Source organism: Lagopus muta, chromosome 12 (assembly GCF_023343835.1).
Source record: "Lagopus muta isolate bLagMut1 chromosome 12, bLagMut1 primary, whole genome shotgun sequence".
NCBI lineage: Eukaryota > Metazoa > Chordata > Aves > Galliformes > Phasianidae > Lagopus > Lagopus muta.
In genome coordinates this window covers 17,437,434-17,465,168 of record NC_064444.1, presented here as the reverse complement: position 1 = coordinate 17,465,168, position 27,735 = coordinate 17,437,434, and the positions used below count along the sequence as shown (strand labels likewise).

Here is a 27,735-nt window from a genome sequence, read left to right as displayed (position 1 = left end):
TTAGCCAGCTTCCATGTGGCTCTAAAGGCAGTCAGGGATGTGGGGATGGGGGGTGTGTGGGCAGGAGAAGCTGCTTTCTGTGGTTGTTTGATGAGCTCTCTGCTCACCTTCACCCCTACTGCTGCCCTGGCCCCTCCAGCAGGATGTGGCTCACAAGGAGCACGCTTCACTCTATTATGGGCTTTCCTATTGGTCCTAAAAAGTGAGAAACCAGAGAGTTGTGAGCAAAGCAGGGCATTTCTCCAGCCCTTGTAGCCAGGTAACAATGAAGAAGTGGCCCGAGACACACAAAGCTGTCATTTCCAAAAGGAAGTACCCAACTCACCCAGCCCACAGTCCCTCCAGAGGGCTGAGCAGCTCCCAGCACCCATCCAGCCACCATCCACAACCCCAGAGCAGCAGCCACGAGCCAGAAGGAAGCACACTGCAGCAATGGGGTACACAGGATACATTGCTGTGTTTAACAGACCGAGTACACAAAATAAATAGCTCTGTACACTCTAACCAGAACCTTACAGACTAATTACAACGCTTCAGACCTCATTCGATGAGACGGTCTGTAAAGACAGGGCCCAAAGGCAAGGCACAGAACCAGGCGCTTCGTTAGGAGCGAACAGGACACGAGTGCTGTGCTTCCAGTCCAGCACAGGAAATTCGGTGACCAAAAATAACAGCGAGCACTGGAAGGTCCCAGAGCTTCCCCAGGAGGTGTCTTTCCGCAGTGAAAGGCAACAGGAAGGCTCCCAGCATCTGTTAGGTGCTCGTTTCTGGTTTGGGCCAGGATTTGTTCCACATTCAATAGACGCAGTGCAACATCTGGGCAACAGCAGTGAGTGGCTCAGCGGTCACACACATGGGATGTACAGTGTTAGCATGGGGGGGGACAGCAGGAAGAGGACACGGTGTCACAAAGGGGGGGACAGCGCTCTGCACCACGGGGACATCAAGGGGGGGAAGGTACCACGCTCTGTGATGCTGCTCCCACAAAGCATCCCTGCTGCTTCACATTTTCTGGCAAATTCGCCGCTCGCTGATGCTCACCAAGCACCCGAGGGCTGTGTTTCTGAATCCAGGCTGGAAGAGGAGACCGAGCGGTCAGGAGAAGCACCAAAAAGCTCCCAGGAGCAGTGCAGGCAGCTTGGGGCTGGGTGTCTGAGAGGAACTGGCATGGCACGCTGTTTTCCACAATAAAGGCTGGGAAATAGCTGCCCAAACCTGTGGGCTGACTTTTTTCTACAGATAGGGAACACTTTGGGAATCCTCCAGTGCCATCTCCAAAGAGCCAGCCTCTGCTTTACTCTTCCCTCTCAACTCTGCTCTTGTGGGGTCCTATCTGCAGTACTCTGTCCAGGTCTGGGCCCCCCCATACAAGACAGAGAGCTGTTGGAGAGGGTCCAGAGGAGAGCCACAAAGATGATCAGGGGGCTGGAGCACCTCCTGTACAAAGACAGGCTGAAGAAGCTGGGCCTGTTCAGCCTGGAGAAAAGAAGGCTGTGGGGTGACCTCACTGCAGCCTTCAGTACCTAAAGGCAGCCTATAAAGAGGAGGGGAATCAACTCTTTGAAAGGGCAGATAACAGCAGGACAAGGGGAAATGGTTTTAAGTTGAAGGAGGGAAGATTGAGGTTGGATGTCAGGGGGAAGTTCTTTGCTGTGAGAGTGGTGAGGTGCTGGAACAGCTGCCCAGAGAGGCTGTGATGCCCCGTCCATCCCTGGAGGTGTTCAAGGCCAGGTTGGATGGGGCCCTGGGCAGCCTGGGCTGCTCTGAAATGTGGAGGTTGGTGGCCCTGCGTGTGGCAGGGGGTTGGAGCTTCGTGATCCTTGAGGTCCCTTCCAACCCTGGCCATTCTGTGATTCTGTGATACTCTGCCCACAGAGAACTGGCATAACCAAGGTGAAAGCCAATGGTGCCCCACACACCAGGGATCTCAATGGGAGTGCTCCCACCTGCAAAGCACCACGTGTTGGCTTCCACATCGCTTCACAACTCATCCCAGCTCGCAGGGAGCTCCACCCAGAGATGATGCCCCATAGCACAGCTGACCACAACTCATGCTCCCCAGGCTAACGCTATGGCTCTGCTAGAAAACAGGATTGAAAAACAGAGCAGAGCATGAGAAAATTTAAATCACCAGAGCAGAAAATATCTGAACTAAAGGAAGGACTAAATATCAGGTTGGATATTAGGAACAAATTCTGCTCAAAAGGAGTGGTGAAGCACTGACACAGCTGCACAGGGAGGTAGGGCAGTCACTGTCCCTGTGGGTGCCCCAGAGCCATGGAGATGTGGCAATGAGGGATGTGGGCATCGTGGGGTTGGACTTGGGGATCTGAGAGGTCTTTTCCAACTTTAATGCTTCTGTGAAAATATCCAAATTCCAAAGCAGCTAAGTTTGAGGCTCTCTCATTCCCCAAACAAACAGGTAACGCAGGCTCCATGCCATCAGTTTCATGTCAGCAAGGCAGAGCCCTTCAAACAGGCAGGAGCAACTGGGTGCTGCTGCAATCTCAGTGCTAAGCAGCACAGGCTGCTCCTGGACTGAAGGAGCGAGGGGATCTGCTGTCTCTGGGCTGATGTTTGTAAAGGCCTGAAAGAGTAAGAAGCGAATCACAGCTGGACAAGCAATTGCTTTGTAGCAAAATACGTAGGAAAATACATCACACACACACAGAAATCTGGATGCAAAGCTGAACAGTCTGTAGACTATTAACGTTTAGTCTGGAAGACCTTTTCACATTCATTTCCCTTCACAACACGAAGGAATCAGCTGGCAGCTCTCTGAGGCTGTATCCATCTCCCCAGCAGAGCAGGGAAACTTCCAGGGCAGAACGATAGGATTGGCTTTACACAGTAGTGCTAAGTTCCAAAAGACAAATGTACAATGCTTCCTTCACCCCCTACAACTCCATCTGGATGAGGACACAGCGCAGTTAGCCACTAGATGTCCTTCCAGTTTCATTTTCACCCCATTAACCAACTACAGGCAACAACAGCACTCCTCCACTGAGGTTTGCACCCCAAGGACACAGCAGTGAATTTGTCACCCAAATTAAGAACCACTACTAAGAGCCAAAGAAGGAAATGGGAAAAAAAAACCACATGAAACAAAACAATAAAGCATCATAGATTTTAACTTCTAATATCCTCAGGCAAAGGCACTTCTGAAAAGGGGAAAGTCCTGAGATACCAGATGAATGGAGAGCTGAGATGCCCCTGCAGAATACAGGTGAAGATGAGCAAGATCATTCACAGTGAAAGCTCCTCAAAGGACAGGCTGAAGTGAAGGCACCTGAACTGGTGGCACGCTGCCTGTCCCCTAGCTGAAAACGTGCCACAGCTGCAAGGCTGAAAGCACCAAGGAATTGTTTTAAGCCACAGATCTGAAGATTATTGCTCTGCTGAATGAAGGAGAGCTTGGTCAGACCAGAGCTCAACCTCCTGCACTCCTACTGCAACCACATGAAGCACGCAGGGACAAGGTAGGTACAAACAAATCTGGGCATGTCTGTGGCCCAGTGCTTAAAGGAAAGGGTCTCAGATTCTAGGGGTCTTGGCTCAGTCCATCAGTTTGACTTTCTTGCATAAAAGACCTGCTTTAAGGGTAAGCATGCAAGATAATCTGGGGAGGGCTATAAAAGCACCAAAGTGGACATAAAAGGTCACAGTGCCTGGCTGTGATGCTCCAAACAAGCAGAAGACTCTTTCAAGTAATGGCTCATAACCAGAAGCCCTCTGAGAAAGCATCCGACCAGCTCCTCATGTAAAGGGGAAGAGCTCTTTTCCAGTTAATACCTGCCTTGAAGTACTTGCTGCTTTTGAAGAGCTGCTTGCAGGAATACAAGGAGCACTGAGCTGCTAATGAAGCAGCACGTGGCAAGCTGCCTGTTTTCTCAGAAACTGTCTAGTTGATCATTCCTGGTAATGAACCAGGAAAGACTACAATAAAAGGGAAAAGAAGCTGAAGGAACCTTTCTTTTATTTTCCCTCCATAGCCCACAAAGCTAAAGTAAAAACAGCTAGTAATTCTGCAACAGCAGTTAATGCTGATGGAAGGATGGGCACTCAGGACAGAGCAGCCCCCAAGGGATGCAGAGCTTCCAACGTAACGTGCAAATGCATAGAAAGGGTTTGGAATTCACCCCTGCAAGTGTCTGAGACCATCATCCTTAAGCATCCTCTGTCATATTCCTCACCATGAGCTCAGGAACAAAAGGTAAGTGAAGTAGTTAGATTCCTAGCACTGGGGTGGAAAGCACATCCCTGGAAATTTCCTTTTTTCAGCTCAATAGAACTGACAGCCCACTTTTTGCTGGTGGATGTAAGCTGTATCTAACAGCTCGGTGGTTTCTGCTCATACTCTCTGCTGTCATTTCAGGACTGGGCTTCTGCTAGCCAAGCTCCTACTCTACCCCTATGGAGCCTCTTGTCACCCCGCCAGCTCTCACCACCATTTCCCTGCCCCAGGGAACTGATGGCAGTAGCAGGGGACACCCCAAAGCAATCAAAGCATTGGAAACACAGTTGGTTACAGTAAGCCACGTCACGGTAACAAAACCAAGCCCTGCATGTTAGGGACTGCTCCTACTACAAATAGGGGAACCCCTAAAAACTGCCTTCATCTCTGTGGAGCACAAAATTCCTGCAGGACAATCCTTTTCTCGCTGCCCCTCACTGGGGAGCAGCCCTGCAGTCAGGATGAATGGGATGGGACTCCAGCTCCGAGGTGGCAGCGTTTCGTTTCGGTTGCCAATCTGCATCATGTGAGCAAACCCTTGATGTCAGCACACTGATGGCAGGCAGCCCTTCAGGGATCCTCACAGCTTCACGGCCGTCGCATTCACAACTGCTGTCTGGCATCTCCGTGACACTGCACTGGGACGAGGAGCTGATGGGCAGCATGCTGTGAGTCAGTGCTATCTTGGTTCTAACTACATGTGACTCACAACAGCTTCACTGCAAAGGCACCACAGAGTGTGACTAAACCAGTTCAGAATGTGTGTATATATAAATTTGTTAAATATATAACACACACCCACACGTGTGTATGTGCTACGTGCACACATACAAAGTGATTTTGTTTCCATATGCGAGTGGAATTAATAAATAACGACGAACAACCGGGCTCCTGGGCTACAGAAAGAGCTCCTCCTCGTTTGCAGCTCCTTAATTTGGGTGTTACTCAAGGCTCTGAGCTCTAAGCCAACGAGAGCTGCTCCGTTCCCTGCGTGGGCACGGCTGGCCCACAAGTGCCACCACAAGGTTCCTTTTCCTCCACACAGTGGGGAGGGGGGACACAACACACCTGAAAGAAGGGAGGGAGGAACCTGCAGCAAAGGGGTGCTGCACACCTACACTGCAGAGAAGATGTCTGGAAAGACTTCGGGCAGGTCCCAGCCTGGTGCTCAGCCAGTGTATTGCTGCTGGTAGCGCAGGTTGAGCTCTCGCAGCTCCCGCTCCCGAACCCTCCGTGACTTGTTGGATTTGGTGGAGCGGCTGGAACGTGTGGACTGTGCTGACTTGGTGCTCTGGCAGCGAGAGGAGGCTCTCTTGAGAAGGTTTTGGGAGATGGAACGGTGCAGGTTCTTCATGGAGGAGGAGGCTGCCATGCTGACCACCCAGGGGTGCTTCAGGGCCTGGAGGGCTGTCATCCTGTCGCTGGGGTCCACCGTGAGCAGGCGGTCGATGAAATCCTTGGCCAGGTTGGATACACTGGGCCAGGGCTGAAACACAAAAGAGGGAATTAGAACAAAACGTCTCGGCACGACCCTGCTGATTCATTCATTCATTCCTCCTGTCCCCTAAAAAGGTGTTGCAGGGCATTCTGCCCCTTCCTCTCGCTCTTTCATCCTCAAATCTTCCAACAGTAGAAGAATAAGACACAATTACTTCAAGAGCCTACGAGGGGGAAGAGGGAATCCAGCAGCTAACAGAGACAAGGCTGCCTCAGCTCCACACCTCATGTCCACACGTGTTTTCCCAGCTGGCAGACACAAACACACAGCTACACACTGGGACTGGCACACACATTCAACAACACAATGATCTGTCACCCAATTATAAGCAACCAGCCCTTCTTGTTCCTTTTATTCCTCTGTTTTCCTACATCAGTTCTTCCTTCAAGTCACCTGCACTCCCACACCCCTGGGCAGATCCACTGTGGTCCTAAAGGTGCTCGTGAAAACCATTGCCATGGACTCATCCCCACAGCTTCACACTGGGACCATGGGGATGGGGTCACCCACAGTGCCACATCCCAGCCTTTGCCAATGGGAAGTCATCTTCCCTTCTCTGAAGCACCAAACTCTGGGCTAGGCAGTGCAGAGAGTGAGGAGCTCTCACTCCAACACTGTTTCAGTGTTGTGATGAGATCACGCAGGAGGCAGCTGGGGTAGATCAGATGATGGAGGTGGGTTTCAATGCAGTGCCCACCCTTCAAATGAATCACATGAAACATATGAAAGCAGGAGAAATGAAGACAGATGCATACATCTCTTCACTTTCCTTTTCTAAGCACATCCGAGGCATCTGCTCACTGATCCTTTCCTCTCCTGTTGGTTGAACTTGCCAAACCCTCTCTATTGAAAGCAGCCAAGCTCAAAGGCTTCTGCATGGTCCTCAGTTTACTGGGATCTGAGGAGCTGAGGGAAGTCAATGTGGATGCTCTAAGGGCTTCACCACATTTTCTATTAATAAAATACCCTGCATATACTTCCCTTAATAAAGATTCCAAGAGAAAGCTGTTATTTCTTCATTGGGAGACTTCATCTCGAGATTTGCCCTTTCATCCCAGCCCTTCTTTGGGAAGAGGATCCCTCTCATGTTGGAACCAGTCCCTTCTCACCTCTATGACTCTAATTTGGGTTCCCACCTGCTTTGTCCTGATGAAGTCCTTTCTGTTTGAAGGTGAGCCATCCTGCTCCCAGGATGGACTGTGACACACTGCCAGGGTGCTGGTTCTTTTGTCCCTTCACAGCCACGAATCCCACAAGCAAGTGCTGACCTTCGTATTCATTCCAAAGCCAAGGGCAGGGAGATCTTCCTGCAACAGTTCTTGGCCTCAGTGGTCAACACTAAAGCAGCCCCAATGGGAGGAAGTCCACAAAACATTTGGAATGCAGCAGGTGATGTTAGATAAGGAATTTTTGTGAACACATCACAACAGAACAGGAAGGAGTTCTGGTTTTAAAGAAACAAAGCCAAGCCAGAAAATCATTGATTACTTCTATAACCCCTTAATACACAAAGTACAGCCATAAAAGCTTACAAACACCGATAACACAGTGCATGGAGACCCCTTCTAAGTGGCTTTAACAACAGCTGCACAGCTTAAGGCAATGAAGTAAAGATTCTGGCACAGGAGTTGAGGTCATACACCACCACACACGTGTAACCAAGTGAGAACAGCACGTGTATTAAAAAAGCAGGCTGCTGCTGCACGTCTTTCATCCTTCTTTTGGTGTGGAAGAAAAGAACGTGGCTATTCTGTGACAGGATTCTATCTTTTAAAATTCAGCACCTACCAACAGGGAAGTCAGATAGAATGCCCTTTTCTTCTTACAAAAGGCCCAAAGAAGAAGCATGTCCTGATTTTTCTGAGGTTTGCCATTCACCATAAGCAATCTTCCCTCCTCAAGAAGCTGAAAGCCACTTGTAAGAGAGCTAATCCACAGGAGAACTTGACATTGAAAGGGCAGGATGCTCTCAGAGCTGCTCTGCTCTGCCTGCCTACAGCCAATGCTGCCCTGTCTGTCAGGTCGGCACTCAGGATGTGCTGCTCAGGTATCAGGGTACAGAAAGTCCACGATCCACATTCATACAGCACTTTACACTGTATTTTGCAAGAGATGACTGAAACAGCCTGCTTACTTACCTTACCTCACGTGTTCCAAAGGGACACACAAGCACTGCTGCTAACTATACAAGAAAAGAGAGAAAATGGCACAAAATATGGGACAGAAAGGAAATACTGGTGCATGAACAGAACTCAGCATCCTTGAGCATAGTCAGAATAGAAAGTGAAAATCCTTCTGATCATTACAGCCCTTGTGTTCTGAAGGATCAGACACCACTTCTGCATTTTGGAGCCACAGAGAAATCACATTCCTGCCAATGCTTCAAGAACTACATTAATAAAAATGGCTTGAAGTTCAGGCTGTCTGCTGTTTACAACTACCATTAGTCTGTCATTGCCTACCACTGAATAACTTCTTTCTTGCCATTCATTACCAAAACACATTTCATCAGCTGAGTAAAAAAAGACACTTCTTGCATAAAAGAATATGGACAATCTTTGATCAGAAACTCATTAAGGTGTTCGGTGATGAAGAGGATATCTAAAACAGCAAAAAGCCTATTCAAATGTGGGGGGGAAAAAGCACACTGGAGGTTGCAGCTGAACACACCAGTCCATTTTACAGAGCCACATATGTTTTGAAGCACACAGTCCTTATGCCACTTGCAACAAGAGAACCAGAGAGCTCAATCTGACTCTGACACGCACAGCTAACAGTCACATACCAAGCCTGCAGACTTCCTACCATACTTCTGCATCTGGTGCTGCTTCTGCTCAATAAATAGCAAAGGGAATCATCTTTCTCAGTCTTCATTACCATCTGCACTATGGCTAGCAGCAAGTGAGATGACCTGGATAGCTTGAAACAGCTCCTGTCTCACCCCAATGGAAAAAAACAATTGCATGACTCCGACCTTGTTGTTTTTCCTGGGGAACTTCTTTATGTCTGCCTACAACCTCTCATCCTTCTGAGTATCACCTGTATCGCAGAGATGCAGTCGTTCCAGGATCTCCATCCTTTCTTTTCTACTTTGATCCAAACAGACACAAAAGATGAATTAAAATCAATAAATACCTGAGGACTGACACACAAGAACACTTTTCTCAGAGCTACACTTTCAGGAAAAGCATGTAGGAAAGTGCTGTTATGGGTGTGGGTGCCCCATCCCTCCAAGTGGCCAAGGGCAGATGGCAAACTTGGTGAGTTAGAATTTGAAGAACTCCATAAAGAATGTACCAGCCTGCAGTAACCAGACCATGCACGCACCAGTCCAGCTAAATGAAGCCTAGGGAAGAACAAGCTCCAAGCAAAAGCAAATTGGATTTCTCGTTATTCCAATTACTCTACTTTCACCACAGATGTTGAATACGGAGTACTTGCAATTAGCTTTTTCTTTTGGTCAGCAAACACAAATCAGTTTATCGATCTGTTTATGCAAGCAGAGGTTTCATTTGCTGCACCACACAGGTCCTTGCTTTTATTTCACCAAAGCTTTCTGTTTAAAAATAGGGAAGGCTTCATTCTACTGAAGCTCTGAGTGGAATGAACTGTGCAGTTCTCCAATCCATTCCCTGGGGAAATGTACCCACTTTCCAGAAACCTCGTGCTGCTCTACGGTGCTTCTGTTCACCAGGCAGGACCCAGACCGCAGGGCTTCTGGGATCAGAAGAGATCAGATGCCTCCATAAGCTGTAAAGGAGTCTTAAATGAGAACCCCACACCCTGCCTACTAACTAGTGCAAGCCTGCAGGCATGTGGAGATTCCTCTGAAGGTGGGAAAGACTGCTGGCTTTCTCATGTGAGTGCACCTGAAGCAGAAAAGCAACTGTTAAGAAATAACTCCCTGTCTCTGAGACAAGTTGTGCAGCCACCCATTGCTCACCTCTATCTTCTGCACTGAATTTTCCTTTTTGACAACCAAGACCAAGAGGAAAGAAGCCTCTCAGGAAGATGGGGAGGAATCATAGCATCCTTTGAGCTGGAAGGAAACCCTGAAGGCCATCTATCCAACTCCTCTACAATCAATGAGGACACCTACAGGTCTGCAGGGACAGGGCACCCACCACCTCTGGCCAACCTGTGTCAGTGCTTCACTACCCTTGTTGTAAAAAACTTTACGACCAATCTAAACCTCCCCCAGTTTGAAGCCATTTCCCTTCATCCCATCACAACAGACCTTGCTGAAGAGTCTCTGTCCCCTTCTTTCTTAGATACTGAAAGGAGAAAGATGGGCTGCAAACACATGTATGGACACTATCAAAGAACTAGAGTTCCAGGTGACCTGCCTGACCAACTGATGCCTATCCCTGTTTGGCAGGCTGAGATCTCTCCTCAGCTCTGTCAGCACAGCACTCAGCACACACACACACACACACAAGAGCTCCTTGACATTTTCCCTAGAGACACAAAGCAGGAAAGGAACCTTCTGCTCGGTCCTGTGCAAGCACAAAATAAGCTGTCTCTCTTCCAAGCTTTGCTTTTAGACTTGGAAGCATATGCTGAAGGAAGAGATGCACATTCATTTTCCTGATTCCAAAACGAGTTGTGTGTTGCTGTCAGCAAAAAAATGACGTGAGCTGTGCAGATGATGTTTCATGGCAGGCGAGGGACACAGAACTGCGAGAGCCTCGGATCTCCTTTGCCAGCTGGTTCTTACAAAAAGCTGAAGCACAGAGCGCGTTATCACAGCTTCAAAAGGTTGCTCTAGTTCAGTCAGAAATGCTGCCGCCAGCCTCACTGATTCATAGGAAGAGTTTGATCAAGAGCTGGAGAAGCCTCAAAGCACCAGGGAGACAGAGGAGCCCTGCAGCTCCACCTAAAGAAAACAGATTGCTATTTAAAGTTTTACAAGATGCAGAAGATTTTATTAGGAACAGGGCTGCCCCAACAGATAGAATCAGAGGAACGTTTGGGTTGGAAGGGACCTGCAAGGCCATCTGGTCCCACTCCCTGCAATGAAAAGGGACACCCACAGCTCCATCAGTGCTCAGAGCCCCCCCAGCCTCACCTTGGGTGTCTGCAAGGGCAAAATGGGAGCATTGTGCTAAGGGAAAACCTTCAGCAGGATGACAGAGAAGGGAGAAAAAGCCCACTCAAACAGAACAATTAATTCTGTAGAAGAGGTAGAGGCTGCTGACCAAGCAAGCAGCTGGCACCGTGCTTCACCACCAGGTATTTCCACAGCTCGTTCCTGTTCTGATGCTGCACCCTCCTCTGTGCCAGCATGGATGTTTGTGCAAACAAAGTGAGCCAGACCTGGGAGCTTCCACCACTGTTTTGTTGGGGTTTTGTGCTACTTTTCCTTGCAGTGACTCACAGGTGGGCTACAGAGGCATCAACGTCAGCCTGAGCAGGCAGGTGGCACAAAGAGCAGCACTTCAAACACACACAAAGCCACCAGCAGCCTTGCTTACAGCTCTGATGAGAGAGGGAAAATTTCTTGCTGTGGAGATTTGCAACTCTTGCCCCTCAGGGATGACAGCTGCTGCTTTCAAGATGCAGTGACATTTATGACAAAAGCATCTTTTAAGCTCCTAAGCTGCATAAAACATAGGGTGCAGCTCTGATCCGCAGCTTCCACGCTGCTCAATAATCAACCCAGGGGAAAAGCAGCCTCATATACAATGCCTTAAAGAGCTCTCAAGTGTGCTCGATTTTATTCAACTCAGGCTCTGAGGCTGTATGAGGAGGAGGAGGAGGAGGAAAAGCAGGAGTGTCACTTAGGCTGGGTGAATGCACGCAGAGCTGGGCCTCTGTGATTAGATCCCATCTATGCTGCTGTTTGTTATTCACGCTGGCATAAAAGCTATTGAAGCACAGTCCAGCACTGGAACACAGAGAACAAGCATGCAAAGCTCAGGGGTCGTGCAGTCGGTCCCCCTCTTCCTCTTCCAAACAAAGCAAGTGTGAATCCAGAGCATGATGAGCAGAGCTCCCAGCACCTGCACTTGGAATGGGATGCTGACCTCTATTAGCACCACTCATAGGTGCTGGTTCTCACCCTGCTCTGCACTGCAGCCCAAGGTGTTCTTTGGATGACTTCCATCCAACTGAAGTTCGGGCAGCTGAACCATGCATGAGTATCAGCAAAACAAGAAATGAGTTCAGGTGTCACCATCCAGAGTTGGATGGCAGTATTACCCAGAGGCTGGTGGGTTTTGGAGAGCTCACATTTCGGAGCTGTTTTGTGTCATTTTAGGAGGTAACCAGGAAAAGAGAGACATGGAGCTCTTGGAGCAGGTCCAGAGAAAGCCACAAAGATGCTCAGAGGGCTGGAGCACCTCCCCTATGAAAAAAGGCTGAGGGATTTGGGCATGTTCAGCCTGGAGAAGAGAACGTTCCAGGGAGACCTCACTGCAGCCTTCCTGTACTTGAAGGGGACTTTTAAAAGAGATGCAGAGCAACTTCTCACAGTCTGATAGTGATAGGACAAGGAGTGATGGCTTTAAACTAAGAGTGTCAATAGAGTTTAGATACTGGGAAGGAATTCTTCACAGTGAAGGTGGTAAAGCCCTGGCACAGCTGCCCAGAGAGCTGTGGGTGCCCCATCCCTGGAGGTGCTTAAGGCCATAGATGGGGCTCTGGGCAGGCTGAACTGGTAGGGGGGGTCAACTGTGCCACAGTCAGCATTCAGGCTCCAGCACTGAAAAGATTGCCCAGCTCAAGGCAATATGCCCAGCCTACAAACAGTTGCAAGGATGTGCTTAAAACCAAGCAGTTCCAGAGGGTTGGAACAAGTTTCTGATTAAAAGATGCTAGCACATCGTATCTCTGCACTCACAAAAGGTTCCCAAGTATTCTGCATTAATTTGTTGATACAGGGAAGAGGAATAAAGGGAGGATGAAAGAGGAAAAAACGACGACCCTTTAATAATCCACAGCATTATAAGTATGCGTGGCCATCTGGTGCTGTGAACTTCTGTAACCCAGCTTTCCAAATGGAAGCAGCCAGCTGCTTCACACAATCACAGAATGGCCAGGGTTGGAAGGGACCTCAAGGATCATGAATCTCCAACCCCCCTGCAAGCTACAATCACACAGCAGAATTACTGCAGCTACAAAACTGACACACACAAAGCTTTTGTCTACAACCAGGGATGGCTCCTCCAACTGCAACATGGTTACATGGCCTAGGGAAATATCTGGCATGCTAAAAGTGGGCTCACAGTCATTGGTTTGGGTGATAATGAGTACCACAAACTAATCACTCCCTCTGGTTGATGTTGATTGCAGGCTGGGGAGGTTAAAGGGATGCCCAGCATACAAGGGATATATAAAGGGATGCCCTAGCAGCAGATTACAGCTACTTGCAAGCAGTTGCATCATTTGGATTAGCCTGCATGGCTGTTATCCTTGTAACAAGGGGCAGAGGAGGAAGCTGTACCTTGGAAAGTCCATATGAGGAAAGAGCAGGGAAAATAGAAGGTGGTGCAGCCCTGGAAAGGTGAGCAGGGAAGCGGGGATCTCCTGCCCTGAAGCTTTATAAGACTCAAAAGAAGACAGTCACAGTCAACCCACCTCAGGCTGAATAGCATCACACACCTCCAGAGGTCTCTCATGTTCCTGGGTACAGCAAGGAGCTGGACTCCAGTATCCTGATGGATCCCTTCCAGTTTGGGATATGCCCTGATTATGAGGTTTGTGATTCCTTGTGCACCCCTACATGCTTCTCCTCCCCATACCAGCGCTCTTCCACAGGCACAAACCACACAGTGCAGCTCATCCTGCAAGCTTCATGGGATCAGGATGAATTTTACCTTAAAACTTCAGTAATTAGTTATGGGAAAGTGAAAGACAGACAGCACGGCTGCACAAAAACAATGCTGCAATGGATGCCCATGGACCATCCACTCCCTCCAACCATCCCCAAAGGACCCACAGCTGATGCATCACTCCTGACAGATGACAGCCTAACTTGTTCTACAAGACAGCTTCAGCAATCCCCCTTGTAATGCTTCAGGGCTTTTTTTTGTGCATATGCATATTCTCTTATGAGCAGGAGATGCTACTGAAGTGTTTTAAAATGTCCAGCATAAATCTTTCTAGCAGCAGTTTAAGGCTCTTTTTTCTTATAGCCTGGAAAATAGATGATTCCTTCTCCTCTCTGAAGCACCCTTGGTGTATTTGCAAACTGCTACCACAACATCTTCACACTAAGCAGCCAATTACTTTTCAATTTCCCAGTGACTTTTTTGGGGACACCCAACTGTGTCTGTTGATCTCCTGTCAACTCCCTCCGCTCGGCTCGAAGGATTTGTTTTACTGTTTTTGGGGTATTGCTGCTCTTAGTAGCTGGTTTTTTTACACCATGTTGGGCTTTTGGAGCTGTGCAATGCCCAGAAGCATCAGAGCTTCAGCTTGGCAGTTGATGCAAAGGGATTATGCCCCTTTCTGTTCATGCATCCCAGTGCATTTGTTTTATTCCCCACCAGTGTAACACCACTGTCTCACACAGCAGCTTGTAATTTATTTGCACATCCTCTCCTGAGAAGCCAACCCCTCCAATCTTCCATTCCTCACCTATTTCTGCACATTAACTTATCCCTATTTCTAAACATTTGTGTCTGCTACTGAGCTGCTCAAATCCCTTAAGGCCATCAGGAACCCAAATACACCGTGTGGCTCCTCCAATACAATGGCACCTGCAAATATAATGAACATATCCTCTCCTCCCTTGTTCAGGTTAGCTGATAAAGCCCTAAGCACCCCAGGACTTCTGGGATTAGCCAGGGAAGAGCAAGCATGCCCAGAGAAAGACAAGATGACTCCATGCTTGCCATCCTACCTCTCCCTTACCTCCAGACATGCTCAGTTCACCATTCCCATTGCACTTGCTCACGTGCTTTATCCATATAAGCAATGTACACCAAGCACATTGTGCAGTGCAGGGTAATGGTTGTCTTGCTTTAAAAACCCAGCAAGTGTTAACGGTGCATTTCCAAACTGCAATTTATTTCTTCCACCCTCCCCTGGAGACCACAAAATGCTTTTAGGAAACAGATTTAAAAAAACCCTAATGTCAGATGGATCCTTGTCAAGTCCCTTGGCCAACTACTGGAGATATGGGAACTCCTACCAAGTCCGGGAGACATTCCACCAAGTGACTTCAGGTTCTCATCCAAGAGGCTTAGATTGTCAAAATCAGTCCTCCAAGCAAAAAGGCAGCTTAAGAGTGGCAATAAGAATTCCCCAAGCTTGTAAAGCATAAAACAAATTGGAAAAAAAATGAGAAAAATGCAGAAAGAGGTAAGAAATCATAATTCCAGACCTTCCTATCAGCATCTGATGTCATGATATGGATGAACACCTCCGAGTCATCCCAGCTATAACAAGAAACCTGTGTGCCAGAGCTCCATACAAAGTGATCAGACTGCAAGAATCCCTTAGAAATCATTCTGCAGATAGAAAGGGATGACCCAGGAAGCAAGCCTCTGGCTGGGCTAGGTGATCTTGGTGGTCTTTTTCCAACTGGAGCGATCCTATGATAGCAACACTTTTCTCCTCAACAGAACTGTACTGAGTAGGAAATCACCCTTGCTGGCTGATGGCCCCAATCACTGGGTGGATGTGATGCTGATGGGAGCTCACAGCTGACAGGCACACAGCCAAGCACGTGTCTGCACACCAGCTAGGTGAACATGGCATTGACAGAGGCTGTCTCCTCTGAGACTTGCCCGCATGGTTCCCATCTCACCAAGCAACACTAATCAGTTGCATTAGCAAAAGCTCAGTTCTCAGGAAAATCCATAAAAGCAGCTACTTCAATAACAAATGAAACAGAAAACGTGCCTGGGATTTCTGTCTTAGCAGTCTCTGTCAGCAGGAGGGCGAAATGGGAGCTGACAAGAGCAAAGAAGCGAGAAGCAGAGGAGCCATCCATGAAGCTCACGCACCAAAACACCAAAATCTGCCCCAGCTTCCAGATGCAGTGCTGTCGGTGTGAGCCAGCCTTCCCAACCAAAGCTCAGCTCCCTTGTTACTCTGGGTCTGAAAGCTTCAGCTGCAATCTCATCAGATTCGGGCATTTCAGGGATTAGGTGAAGAGGTGGCCAAGAAGAACCAGGAAGCATCGTGCCAGCCCTCTAACTAAGCACCAATGTAAGCTCCCTCAAACACTTTTTTTTTTTACAGCTGAAAAATATCTGCAATCAGGACCTTGATTTCAGATGGCTGCCCTCCTACCCAGGCTGGTTCAGTCCTCCTTTACCCCAGGATAGGAGCACATTGCAGCCCTGTACAACTCCAGCCTGGTGTCAGATGGAGCCAGAAGGACACTGCAGCCCATTAGCAGCACTCACCTGAAAAATGTGAGCCACAGTGAATAAGCAAAGGAATAAAATCAAAGGAAGAAGGGCACAATGACAACAGAGACAAAGGGAACTGCTTGGTCCAGTTTCAGGGCATGGAAAGGAGTCAAACAGTTAATAGCTTAAATCCTTTTGGCTGATAGTTTATATTCTACACAGAGGCAGCTTAACAGTCTTTTTCTCCCCTACCAATGTTCCTTTATCCCTCCATCTCAAACTCTCCACAGATACTGCTCGGCCAGTAACAGGATTTTATGGGGCCCAGAGATGCAGAAATGAAGCCAACTCCCAGCAGTGCTGTATGATTGCAAGTCCTTCTCCCTGACATGCAGCTCTGCCTTCCTCCATCCTCAGCTACACACCATGCCATGGCCCCACATGCAGTCTTCCAGCTAAAAACCAAGGCCTTCTACCCCCACCAACCTGTAGGTGCTATGCTATGGGACGAGGGACTCACTCTTCTCCCTGCTTACCCTTAAGCACGTCATGTCAAGATGGCAGGAATGATTCTGATGAGGTCCTTGTGACACACCAGCTGCAGAGGAAACCATCTTCAGAACCTCAATAAGCAGCCAAAGCAGGAAGGGAATCAATTTTTAAACTCACACTGGTTTTAAGCCTGCACAATGCCCTTTTACAGGAGGAGGTGTTTCTTCACCTGCAAATAAAGCATTTTCCAATATAGCACGCCATGGTTTTGCAGGAGCGCAGTCACCACCGCATGCTGGGCTGAGGGATTTTCCACGTTTTAACTGAACTGGTAGCATTTCAGAGAGCCTAAAATACCTGCTGTGCAGCTGAGGAGAGCTGAACAAACACTTCAGCTGCACAACACGCGCAGCAACACAAACCCACCTCTACCCCCATCGAGCATTAAAGAAAAGAGACAGGAACGCTCCAAGGAACACATCTGTGTGCCCAGCCACAGTGCTTTGTGCCTGCTGGGAGAGGCTCACTTTCATCCTGCTCGAGTGCCTCAGCTCTTCAAAGCAGAGCACGGTGTTCTTTTCAGCAGAGCCACCCCACAGCATCTCACCACCGCTCTCGCTGCCCTACGTTGCTGCCTCACAGCTCTATGAAATACAATAGCACATTCCTCTGGAAATTGATTTTTTTTTTCCCCACTTCCTTCTTCTAGGCAAAAAAAAACCCAACCAACCAAAAACAAACCCTCGGATTTATACAAAGAGCAGTTCTTCCTTATGAGGAGGAATATCAGAGAAAAACAGACCATGACTGTGCCTTACAAAAGTTTTCCATGGGTCTGGCACGGCTCAGGAGGGCAGTACCACATATTACCATAGCAGCACAAAGAATTCTTTCTTAATTGCACAGAACTGGGTTATTTACATACACCTGAGTGATCAGAAGTGGAAAAATGCACGTGCCATTCCAGGACTGGTGGCCAGGCAGTCATGCTTTCTGCAGCATCCATACAAAACTCAGCACTCTGGCATAGGTTGCCCAAGGAGGTGGTGGTGCCCCATCCCTGCAGGCCCCCCAAGGTCAGGCTGAGCACTGATGGAGCTGTGGGTGTCCCTGTTAGCCTCTGAAGGTCCCTTTCAACTCAACCCAATCTATGGCTCTCTTTAAAAAGCCACAACCAGGATCTGAGAATATTTGTCTCTACCCCCATGCTCTCTTAGAAAGCTCAACAAACACTAAAAGTTGACAAGACTGTGAGCTGACTCCATCACACGCCATTAGGGACCAACCTCCACAATGAGGACAACTACAAGAATATTTTGGAAGTACCCATAGGTTTACAGACATACTCACTTTGAGGATTCATCAGGTGAGCACCCAAAGTCATTAGCTGCTCTGGAATTGCTTTGCATCTTTTTCCCTTGCCACCTGTCAGGTGGCAGCTAAAAACACAGGCACTCCATTTGCTAACACACTGTCCCATTCTTGCTGCTTCTGCAGGCACAGAAAGCTGCCTGGGGACAATGTGTTGTCTTATGTATGCCCTACTTACAGTGACTTAGCTACTGGGACACCTCACTAATACACTCACCTTTTCATTAAGGTAACCTGGTCATCAGTTGCATTCTTCAAGCCTGAATCTATCCATAGAAATGCTTGGAGAGTTTACTCAACAGTCTGCATTTAACCTGGTACTGCCAACTCCAAGTTAGGGCAGGTGATCATTACAATGCTTACTTTCCTAGGAAACTGCTATCCATGCCAGGGACAGAGCAACAGACAGACCACAGCACAGCCTTTCAGCATTGGGGGGTTTTGCTACCAAATGAGCAGCCACAGACCAGGTGAATGCAGGGTGCAAAGGAGCCCAGGTGGAAAGTGAAGGGCACAAATTGCCAAAGTTACATTTCATCCTAAGTTTGGATCAAAGACAGAGCCTAGAAAAACGGACAGAAATGCCATTTGGACATGAAGGTGCCTACTGTGCTTTGCAAAGCTGTGAGTGATACACAGGTTACTGTCATTCAAAGACAACAGGAGGGGGAAAAGAATGGAGAGAGCTGAAGGCAAGGAAAAAGGCATTAAGGATATAAAAGACAAGGGTAGGACAGAAGGCAGTGGCAGGAAGGACAGGTGATGATAGATCAGGTGAACTATGAACAGATGTGGATGACTGCAGTTCATTCCAGGCCACCTTCTCCCAAGCCGTTGTATTTTCAAACCAGAATCCTCTACACAGCAGAGATCCCAGGGCAAACTAATGCTCAGCAACCACACTGAGCTGACACGAGCTGCTGCTCTTCCCATCCAGCAAGACATTGCCAAGCACACGTGAGCCACTGCTCCACGCTGGAATAAATCAGCCACTGGTACAACACAAGCAGCAGTCCTGGGGGCTGGCTGCTGTTACTGCAGGGGAATGGAGAGCCATGCTGACTGGGATGCGAGGTGGATCCACCTGAGAGAATGCTGGCAGGCAGCAAGCCTTGCCTTGCTGTCACTGAAGTCAATCCCAAATGTGTTTTCATTCTTCAGGCCAGCATCAACATGCAGTACTTTGCATTTTGAACCTCCACAATCCCATATCACGCTGCCAAGTTCTGTGAGACACCTGATAAACCCTCCCAAATCAAACACAGTGTGATAGCAAGCACCGTGGTTTTCTTGAAGAGCTTTCTCCTCCTGTGTGCCTTTGAGTACACCTCTTTCAGGTTCACCAAGACTTCCCTCCAGCAGCCAGAGACAAGAAAAGCAAGCTGTAATTTACCACCTGCAGAGCATGGCGATGAAGCTAAACATAGCTGGCACTATGACTCATGAGCCACCAGCAGCAGATGGACAGGGAAGACATCAGAAGGCTGCATTCAGACCTTTTGAAGGAGAAATATTGCCGTGAACTCGTAGCTCCCATTCATCAGGAGTGCCTAATAAGGGCCAGCAGCTGACGCAGTGATGGCAGTTTAGGGAATGTAGAGTTTCCTTCAAGTTGTTTTTAGCTGCAGAGTACAGGAAGCCTCAGAAGCATTGCAATGGTAGACAACTGTCTTGCTCCCTTTGGAGAATGAGGGGACTGGAGAATGCAATCCACTAAAAACCCATCTCTGCAGCTGAAAGAGGAGGTTATAAAGACTCAGGAAGAAAAGGTTAGGGACAAATGAACAGAAATAGCATCTGTAAGAACACATGTTCAAGTGATTTGAGGGAAAAAAGCAGAGTCAGGTGGGCCTTCACCAAGATAAACTCAAATTCTTCAGATTACTGAAAGCAGGGATATGGGCATCATCTTCCACTTGCATCCCACTGTCCTGTTCCTCCTCTCTCCTTCTCCCCACCGTCATTTCAGGTTGGGTGTTAGGAAAAATGTCATCTAAGAGGCAGTGGCACCTCTGCCCAAGGAGGTGGAGGTGTCACCATCCATGGAGATCCGTGGACATGTGGCACTGAGGGATGCAGTGGTGATGTGTTGAAAGACTGCTTGAACGTACCACCAACCCTTCCTCCAACACAAACAGTGGTGGCACCTCCATGTACACCACCAGGTGGTATCAGATGGAGAAGGAAACGATGGGGTAGTTGTAGAAGATGGTGTCTCAGAGCTGACCCAGCTCCTCAAGGGTGCCATGAAATGAGCAAAATCCTGAACAGCAAAGCCAAGTGGCAAGGGGAGCTGTCAAACAACAGAACCAGGGAGCGAGGTGGGATGACAAGATGGGCTCTGTGCTCACACTTCAGCCATAAGTGAGTCACCCAACAGAGAAGAGTTACACACAGAATACAACTCAGGCATTTTCCTTTATAGAAGCGTAACGTCAAGACACACTCAATTCTCCTAAGGAAAAACAAAATGCCTCTGCAGGAGAAAAAGAAGTTTAATTCTATCACCTGCAAAATGCACTTCTTATTGGCAGCAAGTCTGCTTTTTCACCTGTGCACGGAGCAGCACATAATTAAAGAGTTTAAGAACACTAACAGGGAAAGTTTACCCTCCTTACTTTCTACATTTCTACGCCTTACCAAAGGAGTATCAAGCTGTGAGCTCAATCAGCCCGTGGCAGTTGGTAAGCCTCGGGACTGATTTGTGATTTCAAGCTCAGCTGGCACAGTGCTGCCTCCAAGCCATGAGCCAGGACCACGTCAGACATCAGTACCTGCTCCTCTGACGTCAGGCAGGATGGACAAATGCTCCTGGCACACATGTGAACCAGCACAGGATCACACTGAGCTGCCATGCAGCTCTTGGGGCAGGACAAAGCTCTGAGGGACAAAAAGAGAGGAGGAAAGAGCAGCACCATTAACAAACTAAAAGTCAAGGATGGAAGAGAGGGGAGCAAATCTTGAACCAGTCCAGCCTGGTGCCTCCAGCATCAATCAGATGGCTGTAGATACGAAGGGGGGCTGAAGGAAGCAGTCAGCACTAACAACTGCCACCACCCCAAATTCCCAAGCCTTACACATTTGTGGTGCAGAGGCCTCTTTATCCACAGCTGGGCTTCTAGTTGTTATTCTCCCCATTGATTTGTTTTCCATGCAGATGCACAGAACTCAGGGGAACTTTTGGGGCCCCCAGAAGCCAGGAGGTTCCCCACCCCCTGCCTGCAGCACGAGGAACTCAGCAGCACTGCTGCTTACAGCAATTTCTCCTACCCCTTTTGGGAAGAAGGACACAGCTCCTCCTCCCCTCGCTGCCTGTGCCCTCACCATGGAACCAGCTGCTTCTCTTTAGCAAATCATTGATCCACACCAAGGCCACCATCGCATTACAGCTGCAAGAGCCACAGGTAAGAAACTTCATTAACCACAACTGGGAAATCTGAGCAAGCTGGACAAACAGATCACCTCTCTGCATGGCTGCTGAGTTCCATATTGAGGATGAATAGATTTGCAACGCTTGACTTCATTCAAAAAAGCCACAAACTTCATCACCACATTTACCCATGTATCTACTACTACCACGAGTTAAAACAAGCATGTTGCTCTTCAGCTAATTACCCCTAGGGATGGCCTCAAGCTGACTAGACTAATTCTTTAGACAACCCCCAGAGCCCTGCTTGAAACCCCATGTACTGCAGGTCTTGAACTTGAGTGATTTGGAATGGAAATGCACAGCACTGCATGGCAGCCCCTTCATCTTGGAAGGAACTCATTTCACATCTTCAAAGTTGACACCACAGAAAGGAAAATGAGCTGCTCCTGTGAAATCTCTGCTCCTGCACCTACCCAAGACGTGCAGTTCTGCAACACGGTACAGCATTCTGCCCAAACTCATCCCAAATGAATCAGGGCTTATGGCTCCTGCTGTTCTCATTAGTGTTACAGACATGTCAGAGGGTTTGCTTCTGTCATCTTCCAGACTTCTTCCAGTGTAACACGCACAAAAACACAAATTTCTGTGCTGATCAGACATTTGGAAGCATTGAAAAGCCCAGACTATGAGCAAGAAAGCAGGCAAGGCACAGGAAACATGCAAGACACCTCTATCTCTTTGCCTCTCCTTATTTCCAGCTAGAATTTATGCACAAACCAAGCAGCCTGCTACCACAGCTCCTGCCAATGCACAACTCCAGTCAGGCATAGGATTAATTACAGCAGTAAATTAATGCATTCATTTTCCTTGACTCTCTCTGGAAGAACAGAAAGCATCTGAGCAAATGATAAGATGCTGTTGGCTGATGCACACAGAATCACAGAATGGCCAGGCTTGGAAGGGACCTTGAGGATCACGAAGCTCCAACTCCCTGCCACACGCAGGGCCACCAACCTCCACATTTCACAGCAGCCCAGGCTGCCCAGGGCCCCATCCAACCTGGCCTTGAACACCTCCAGGGATGGACGGGGCATCACAGCCTCTCTGGGCAGCTGTTCCAGCACCTCACCACTCTCATAGTACAGAACTTCCCCCTGACATCCAACCTATGGGAAGAAGAGAACAACCAGAGACCTTCCTGTGCCATGACCCACAGGAGTTATTTTAATGTCATTTTGGATTCATAAGCACACTCACACATTCCCACTCCCTCAGTGAGCTTCATTTCACAAAGTTCAGGAAACCAAACACTTTTTTCTTTTACAAAACAGGGGCAGAAGTTATAAAAGCTCGTTTTTAGATTGTCTTCAGCGAGGAATACACCCAGAATCCAAACTGCTCACTGTGGGGCAGCCTGGCACCCAGCTGTGTGCTCAACCAGCTCTGCTGTGTGACCAATGGGACTCTGTGAGAGTGGGGGCAGGCATCTTCTGCCTAAAAACTATCCCTTATGGGTCCTTTTTCCAGAGTTACTTAAGGAAGCCATCCTTCTATCCTTGGTTTTGTTATGTACTCAGTCAGGAGGCAGCACAGACTCATTTCAGAAATGCTCTTTAGGCTTTTGTCTGCCTCTTTATGTTTCAGCAAAAGGTTTTTCAGACTACACTTGGATTTCTACCTGCACATCCCTGGTTTGATTTCCTCCTACATTTCAAACACCCTGGCATGAGTTTCAGTAGCTCCCCAGATATTTGTCTGCAAGCAGCACAGCTCTGTCAGCCCCTGCAGTTCTGTTCTGGAGGAAGTGAGGTCTTTCTACAGACACACTTTTTCAGGCAGCAAACTGTCCTGCAATGGAAGCAGTTCAGCAAAGGAGACAGAAAGGATTTTCAGGGCCAGAATCACTTCTTGTTAACACGGCCCTACATGAGACAGCCAGACCACACAGCTCCATGCGCAGAGAGCTTCTTGTTGGCCTTCCCCTCATCCTGACCCCACCACACTCACCTCGCCCGAGTAACTGTACTTCCCCTTCAGGATCTGCCTGTACAATCGGGTGCGGTTGTCGTCCTCAAAGGGCATCGTGCCACTCAGGAGGATGTAGGAGATGACACCCAGAGCCCACATGTCCACAGAGTTGGTGTAGGGCTTCCTGACCAGGATCTCAGGAGCGATGTACTCCGGCGTCCCGCAGGTGGTTTTCATCAGGCAGTCATCTCCTTTCTTTCGAGCACTGGCCAATCCAAAGTCTGTAATCATGATTTTGGAATCTGTTCCGGGATGGTAGTAAAGCAGGTTTTCTGGTTTTAAGTCCCTGTGAGTGATACCCAAGGTGTGCAGGTACCTCACACCGTCAAGCACCATCTGCAGCACGCGCGTGGCGTCCCTCTCCGTGAAGGACCCTTTGGCAATGATTCTGTCAAACAGTTCTCCCCCAGTAGCCAGCTCCATCACCATGTACACCCGATCCTGGGTCTCAAACACCTCTATGAGCTGGATGATGTTGGTGTGGCGAACCCTGCGCAGCACGCTCAGCTCCGACTCGCACACCTCCCTCCCTTCCCTGTATTTGGTCTCTATCATCTTGATGGCGTAGGGCTGCTTGGTGGCTTTGTGCTCCACCCTCACAACTCGGCTAAAGCTGCCCCTTCCAATCAGGGCTTTGATGTCATACTTGGCTGTCACTCGGGGGTCAAATTTGGCACGGTATTTGGCCACTTTGTTCTTGCGGGGCTCGGGCTGGGCTGGGTGGGCAGGCAGGGGGTTACCAGGAAACGGGTTTGTGTGACGTGGGGGTGAGGGAGAGCCAGCTTTGATGACAGCCCCACCATCATCTTTGATGAAATGCTTGTAGATGTCACTGTGGCCCGTGTAAGGTTCTACTTTTTTAACCAGATCCAGCTGCACGTCTTTGGGGGGCTCGGGAAGCACTTTGCTTGTCCCACAGCCCATCACTGACGGGTGTTAATTCCTTATCAAGGCATCTTCCCAGGGCAGTGCCAGCAGCAACCACACCTGCAGCAGCTCCCACATTTGAACCTTCCAAAAAGAACAAGGAGAAACAGATAAATGGCAGTCAAAGCCAAGAAAAGCATGCAGGTGGTTCATGTCTCAATGATGCAATGCTACCACAAACTGAGAGCCGAGGGTTTTGCACTGTAGCCCCCCGCTGCATGCTTTTACTAAGCACAGTTTGCCTAACCCTCCTAGCTGAAGCTAGGAATGCATAGAGTGGCTGAGGCTGGAAGGGCTGAGGCTGGAAGGGATCCCTGCAGCTCATCCTGCCCAGCTCCAGCAGCTTAATAAAAATCAAGGGAAGCGTTAAGCATCCTCCTCAGTTTTGTTTCACCTGCTAAACTCTGCACGGCACTCACCATCCTGAAGCTTATTTTCTCATTAGAAACTCCACAAACTACCTCAGCTACTTGTTCACTCAACAAATCTTAATGTTTTCGTTACATTTAACTTGTACTCGTGCCTTAAACCTCTGATTACTTTGCTCTCAGGGATCAGTGAAGCTGTACAGAAGGCAAGGAACATGCAGACAGAGGCAGGCTACTTCTTGCAGTTCATGTTATTAATTTAATCACTGCATGTCCTGCAGAATGCCAGGCTTTATTTAACTTTATTTTATTTAAAGGGCAACTTATCTGACAATTCCCTTGTCCTCCAAGCCCTAAGAAACCAAGGTGGGCTTTGATGTTTTCTAATGCCTCACTCAGTTTTGCCTTCTTCTGTGTTTTCAGATACCAAGCAGAGCTTCTGTTTTCCCATATGGAGCTGCAATTTGCTGCAGTAAGGAGAATTTCAGCCAGTTGTTCCCCACTGGAGCAAACAGAGCTCTTGCTCACCACACTCTATTCCAGCAGAGCCAAATCAGCTGTGCTTCAGCAAGTCTTTACTTCAGGTCCTGATTAAAACAATCTGGAGGTAAAGAAACTGCCTGCATGCATTCTGGCAATTAGCAGAGCAGTTTTAAGTTTCTGCTTTGGCTCAGAGCCCATCATTACAGTGCCACAGCAGTTGTAGAGGACTACAGAAAAGCTGTCAGCCTTGAGATGCAATTGTCCACCTTACCATCACAGAGCGTATCTTCACTCATTCACCACTTCTCCAAGCAACTATTCAGCACTGCAGGAACCCCAGCTGCTCTTCCATCAGAATTATGTGGGGAAAAAAAGGTGTTCTAGAGGGACAACAGGAAGAAGTTTATGCTCTACATTCACACTGGAAAGAAAGCAAGGCTTTAGTTAAGATCCCACGTTAAAATCAGACATCAGCATAGTATCTTCTCACATAAGACCCCCTGGTAGGACCACAAGGTCAGACACCAACCAAGCACCAACAGGTCTCAGAAATAAAAAGAAACATCACAGATGGCTTAATTGAGACTTGAATTCATGGAGGGCTGTCCTACAGCTGGCTGCTCGTTCAGATTACAGCACTGCAACAAGGAATATATGGAATGTTACAGCTACTTCTGAATCATAACTCACACAAGCAGTTTTTCCCCCCAGCATCACTGCACCCTAAAATATATTAAGTTAGCAGAGAAATAGAATGAGAGCATCGGCAAACAAGACTGTCACAGAGCAACTCCACACCTCAAGAAGCACTTGTGTAAGGAATCCCAGCAGCAAACAAAAGCAATGAGAAGACCCCAACACGGAGCTTGGAGTGGTTGTGTATGAATCCTGCTGCTAATAGCAGAGATCAGCCAGCAGCATGGAAATGGCTCTGCCTTGTGGGCACAGGCCAGCACGAGGGATGGGAGGAAATACATGAAATCACTGATAAGCTGGGAGGTGAATGTGTTACAGAAATGAGGGCCCCTCTCTGAATAGGAAGCCACACACTCGGAAGGCTCTAAAGAGATGTCAGCATGCCTTTATTACAACTCTGACAAGTGAGAGAAAGAGCTGGCTGAATGCTTTGGTGCCACAGAGATCCCTTCTTCAGACAAGTGGCAGGGCAGTGCCACGGCTCCTGCTGGCAGACAGGCATCCTCCAGCCCCCTGGGCAAAGTCAGAGCCTTATGGCTCAGTAATGCACCTGGGAACAACCCCGTGGGAGGGTGGCAGCTGCCTGATCTGCACACCTGAGGCCTGGCTGCCACCACCACCAAATAGAGCAGCATCGTGGGCCTGCAGAACGGCTTGAGCTGCAAGGGGCCTTAAAGCCCAGCGCCCCTGGGCAAGGGCAATGCACGCACAGCCCCATCCAGCCCAGCCCTGAGCACCTCCAGGAACAAGGCATTCCCAGCTGCTCTGGGCAGCAGTGCCAGGGCCTCGTCGCATTCACAGGGAAAGATTTCTCCCCTACATCTAATCAAAACCGGCCCTCTTTCAGTTTAAAGCCATTACCCCCCGCCCTGTCACCACGCTCCCTGATAAAGAGCCTTTCTTCGACCTATTCGTGGGCCCCTACGATACCACCAAGCCCCTCACAGCTCTGCAGCTGCACTTCTCCACTGAGGCACAACAAGGAAGGCACAGCGCCGCGGGGCGAGCGGCTCCGGCCCACAGCCGCGCCGCGACCGCCCTCCGAGCGCACCGAGGGGCCCGCAGGCGGCCGCACGGCGCGGGGCTACGCGGCCCCGTCAGCTCCGACGCCCTGCCCGGGGCCTCCGCCCGCCTCTGGAGGCTCTGCAGGCTCTGAGGCCCGGAGGAGCAGAAGGGATCCGAGGGAACAACGACGGGTCCGCGCTACGGCCGAGCCCCGCACTCACCTCCACCCGCTTCGACCCGCGGCCCGGCACCGCCTCCTGACGTCATCACCGCGCGCCGGAAGCAAAGCTGATTGGTGGAGAGCCGGCGGTGGGCGGGGCAACGCGTGCACTGTGACACCGCCCCGCGCTCTAGCGCCCCCTGTCGGCGACCTCCGGAGCGGTGGGCGCACGGATCTGAGCCCTTGGGACTCGGAGAACTTCCATCGGAACGTCGCTTTCTCGGATCGTTTGTGCTGTGGAGAATCACCAGAGCCAAGAGGACGTCTGGGCAGCTGTGTCATCGTTCCCAATACCCAACCTGAACCTCGGTGTGATGCCATCAGTGTGATGCTATCACTCTCACCCTACCGCTGTCACCCAGGAGCAGAGGCTGAACCCGTCCCCACGTCCTCCTGTCAGGGCTGCAGCTCTACGGACTCCTCTTCTCCACACTGAGACCCACCCCGTTCCCTCAGCCGCTCCCACAGGACTGCACTCAGACCCCTCACAGCTCCGCTCCCTTCTCTAGACACGCTCCAGAGCCTCATTCCACTCCTGAGGCTATGAAGGGACAAGGAGGAGGGTGCAGGGGCTCAGCCTCAAAGGACACAAACCGAGGGACAGGTTATCCCCGGATCCATTTGGCAAGCAGCTCAAGGTTGTCCCAGCAAGGCCGAGCAGAGGTCGGAGCAAGAGGATGTTCAATTAAATCTGCTTAGGAAAAGAAATCCAAAAAAAAAGCCCCAAAGCTGAGCACAG

General features: G+C 49.2%; 1 protein-coding gene across 3 annotated transcripts; it reads right to left on the bottom strand.

Moving 5' to 3' along the window:
- Window positions 1-336: 336 nt before the first annotated feature.
- Window positions 337-27,049, bottom strand: PSKH1 (protein serine kinase H1). 3 transcript variants are annotated; one of them, XM_048958279.1, is made up of 4 exons: window positions 26,998-27,049; window positions 25,347-25,455; window positions 23,277-24,308; window positions 338-5,720 (listed from the first exon to the last, which is right to left on the bottom strand). In XM_048958279.1, the coding sequence occupies exons 3-4, from the start codon at window positions 24,219-24,221 to the stop codon at window positions 5,403-5,405; spliced, it is 1,263 nt and encodes a 420-aa protein (XP_048814236.1). In that variant the 5' UTR covers window positions 24,222-24,308; window positions 25,347-25,455; window positions 26,998-27,049; the 3' UTR covers window positions 338-5,402. The 3 variants fall into 3 exon arrangements, with proteins under 3 accessions (XP_048814237.1, XP_048814236.1, XP_048814235.1); XM_048958278.1 differs by having other exon boundaries at window positions 25,347-25,496; window positions 26,998-27,030; XM_048958280.1 differs by lacking the exons at window positions 25,347-25,455; window positions 26,998-27,049 and having other exon boundaries at window positions 337-5,720; window positions 23,277-24,221.
- Between the last annotated feature and the right edge of the window lie 686 nt (window positions 27,050-27,735).

Coding starts and splice junctions, on each gene's coding strand:
- PSKH1 (XM_048958279.1), bottom strand. CDS start 24,221: ATGGGCTGTGGGACAAGCAAAGTGCTTCCCGAGCCCCCCAAAGACGTG. Junction 5,721..23,276: donor AGTACAGTTACTCGGGCGAG/GTGAGTGTGGTG, acceptor TTTGTGTTTCAG/CCCTGGCCCAGTGTATCCAA.